This window comes from Meleagris gallopavo, chromosome Z, assembly GCF_000146605.3.
Source record: "Meleagris gallopavo isolate NT-WF06-2002-E0010 breed Aviagen turkey brand Nicholas breeding stock chromosome Z, Turkey_5.1, whole genome shotgun sequence".
NCBI classification, from domain to species: domain Eukaryota; kingdom Metazoa; phylum Chordata; class Aves; order Galliformes; family Phasianidae; genus Meleagris; species Meleagris gallopavo.
Window position 1 is genome coordinate 27,008,581 of NC_015041.2, and position 1,793 is coordinate 27,010,373.

Here is a 1,793-nt window from a genome sequence, read left to right on the forward strand (position 1 = left end):
TAATTTGTTTGTTTATTTAATGTTTAACGGAGAATTTTCCTTTTGAAAACCTGAAGCCATCACTCTATATGCAAATTCAGAGCATTTGACACGATACGCTTAGATCAGAAAACCATACATGTTAGCAGAATTTAAATATTTATAAGAAGCCATTCATTTCAGGCACCATAGCCATTAGATTTAGGAGACTTACTGCACCTATGGAAATTATCTCCTGTGCACCCCACCACCTGTCAAACAACATCTTTTTAGTATTTCCCAAACTCCGCCCTATCAATATTTTTAAAAAATGTACTAGGAACAATATATAAGTACTAAAATCTACTTTGTCCTTTTGAGTTACTATCTTGATCTGTTTGAACTCACACTGTAAAAAATTGCTAAGTATAAATTAAGGTATCATGCAGTTTTCATGTAGTAAATTCTAAGCTTAAAGAAAGTCCTTTGAGTAATAGCAAACTACGCCTGTGTTATGCACAGTGGAAGAAGTGAAGTTTGATCTGACTGTAGGACTAGTAGAAAACAGCTACTGATGTTTCTTTAATCTCTCAGTTCAGAGATTCAAATTCATAATGAACTGCCAAATTAAGGTCAACTGTCAGAAGTGAAAATTGAAATTACTTGAGCAAAGATGAAAATCATAATCATAACATCATCCTGAATGCAACCCCTAATGGATTACTATCACACTTCTAAAATTATGTTTTAAAAAGTCAAATGTGTGAATCTGTATTTATTTATACGCGAGAACATATTTTCTTTACAAATGTGCAAAACTGAACTAAAAATTTAAATGCAGAAATGATAATAATGTGTCATTGGCAGAAAAAAAATGTACTCACATAGCTGTAACGACTGGAAACTTTCAATCAGAAATCTAAAATATCTGCAGTTTTCTGGGACTCAATAAATATAGTTATATCTTGACATAATGACAGTTAAAATTGTAGTACAAATAATGTAGTGTGGAATACTACAATAAAATAATCAACACAGCAGAAAGGTACACACATGGTAAGAAAACTAAAAGGTAACCTTACCTTTTATAAAGAAGTATTGCTATAACAATACAGATGATAAATACCACTGCAAGAACTGGTCCTACAACCCAGATCAAGCCTTCTTCCTCATCTGTAATTGGTTGGGGATCGAGATCCATGGACACAACTGGATCAGAGTATGGACTGGTTGCATACATAGTCTATACAAATAAATAAATCCTTCTTAACAATAAAGGCATTCATTTAAAATACTAGCCCAGATCTAAAGTAAACATACACAAAGTAGTAATGCAATGAACTTAGCAATGAAAAGCTGCTATTTTTATTCAAGCTAGGCAGTTCATAAACTTGCAATCTGAATGCTGTGTTGTTGTTACATCTTTATTTTGTGCTTTACATATGGTCTGCTAAAAAAATGAGGTAACAGTATAGTCCTTCACATAACACTCTGTAGAAGTATTCTGAAAGGTACACAAGGTGTTATGAAAAGAGATATATTTTACCTTTCATTTGGCCTTGTTTCCTGCTACAAGAGCTAGAAGAGCATCTGAGTTCAAGGTGAGAGATGGCTAGCACCAGCAATGCAGAGACACTTACGCTAGCTGGTAAACATGACAACAACGTTCATTTATTCTCTTTTGCCAAACGTGACACCAAACATCAAAGGTCTGTGATCTCTTTCCAGAAACTAGGGTATCTGTATGTTTCATTCCCTCAACAGCTGAGCTAGTTGAGACATTTTCTCTGCCTCAGTGTTCTCAAAACATACCCAAACTAACAAAAACAAAAACA

The 1,793-nt window shown here is 33.8% G+C and overlaps 1 protein-coding gene across 1 annotated transcript in view; it reads right to left on the bottom strand.

Annotated features, from left to right (window-relative positions):
• Positions 1-1,793, bottom strand: part of LOC100550569 (receptor-type tyrosine-protein phosphatase delta-like) — a 177,211-nt gene that overhangs the window by 80,910 nt on the left and 94,508 nt on the right. The window contains exon 13 of the mRNA XM_031557282.1: positions 1,041-1,201. Coding sequence (XP_031413142.1) covers positions 1,041-1,201 — 161 coding nt within the window. The remainder of the gene's footprint in view (positions 1-1,040; positions 1,202-1,793) is intronic.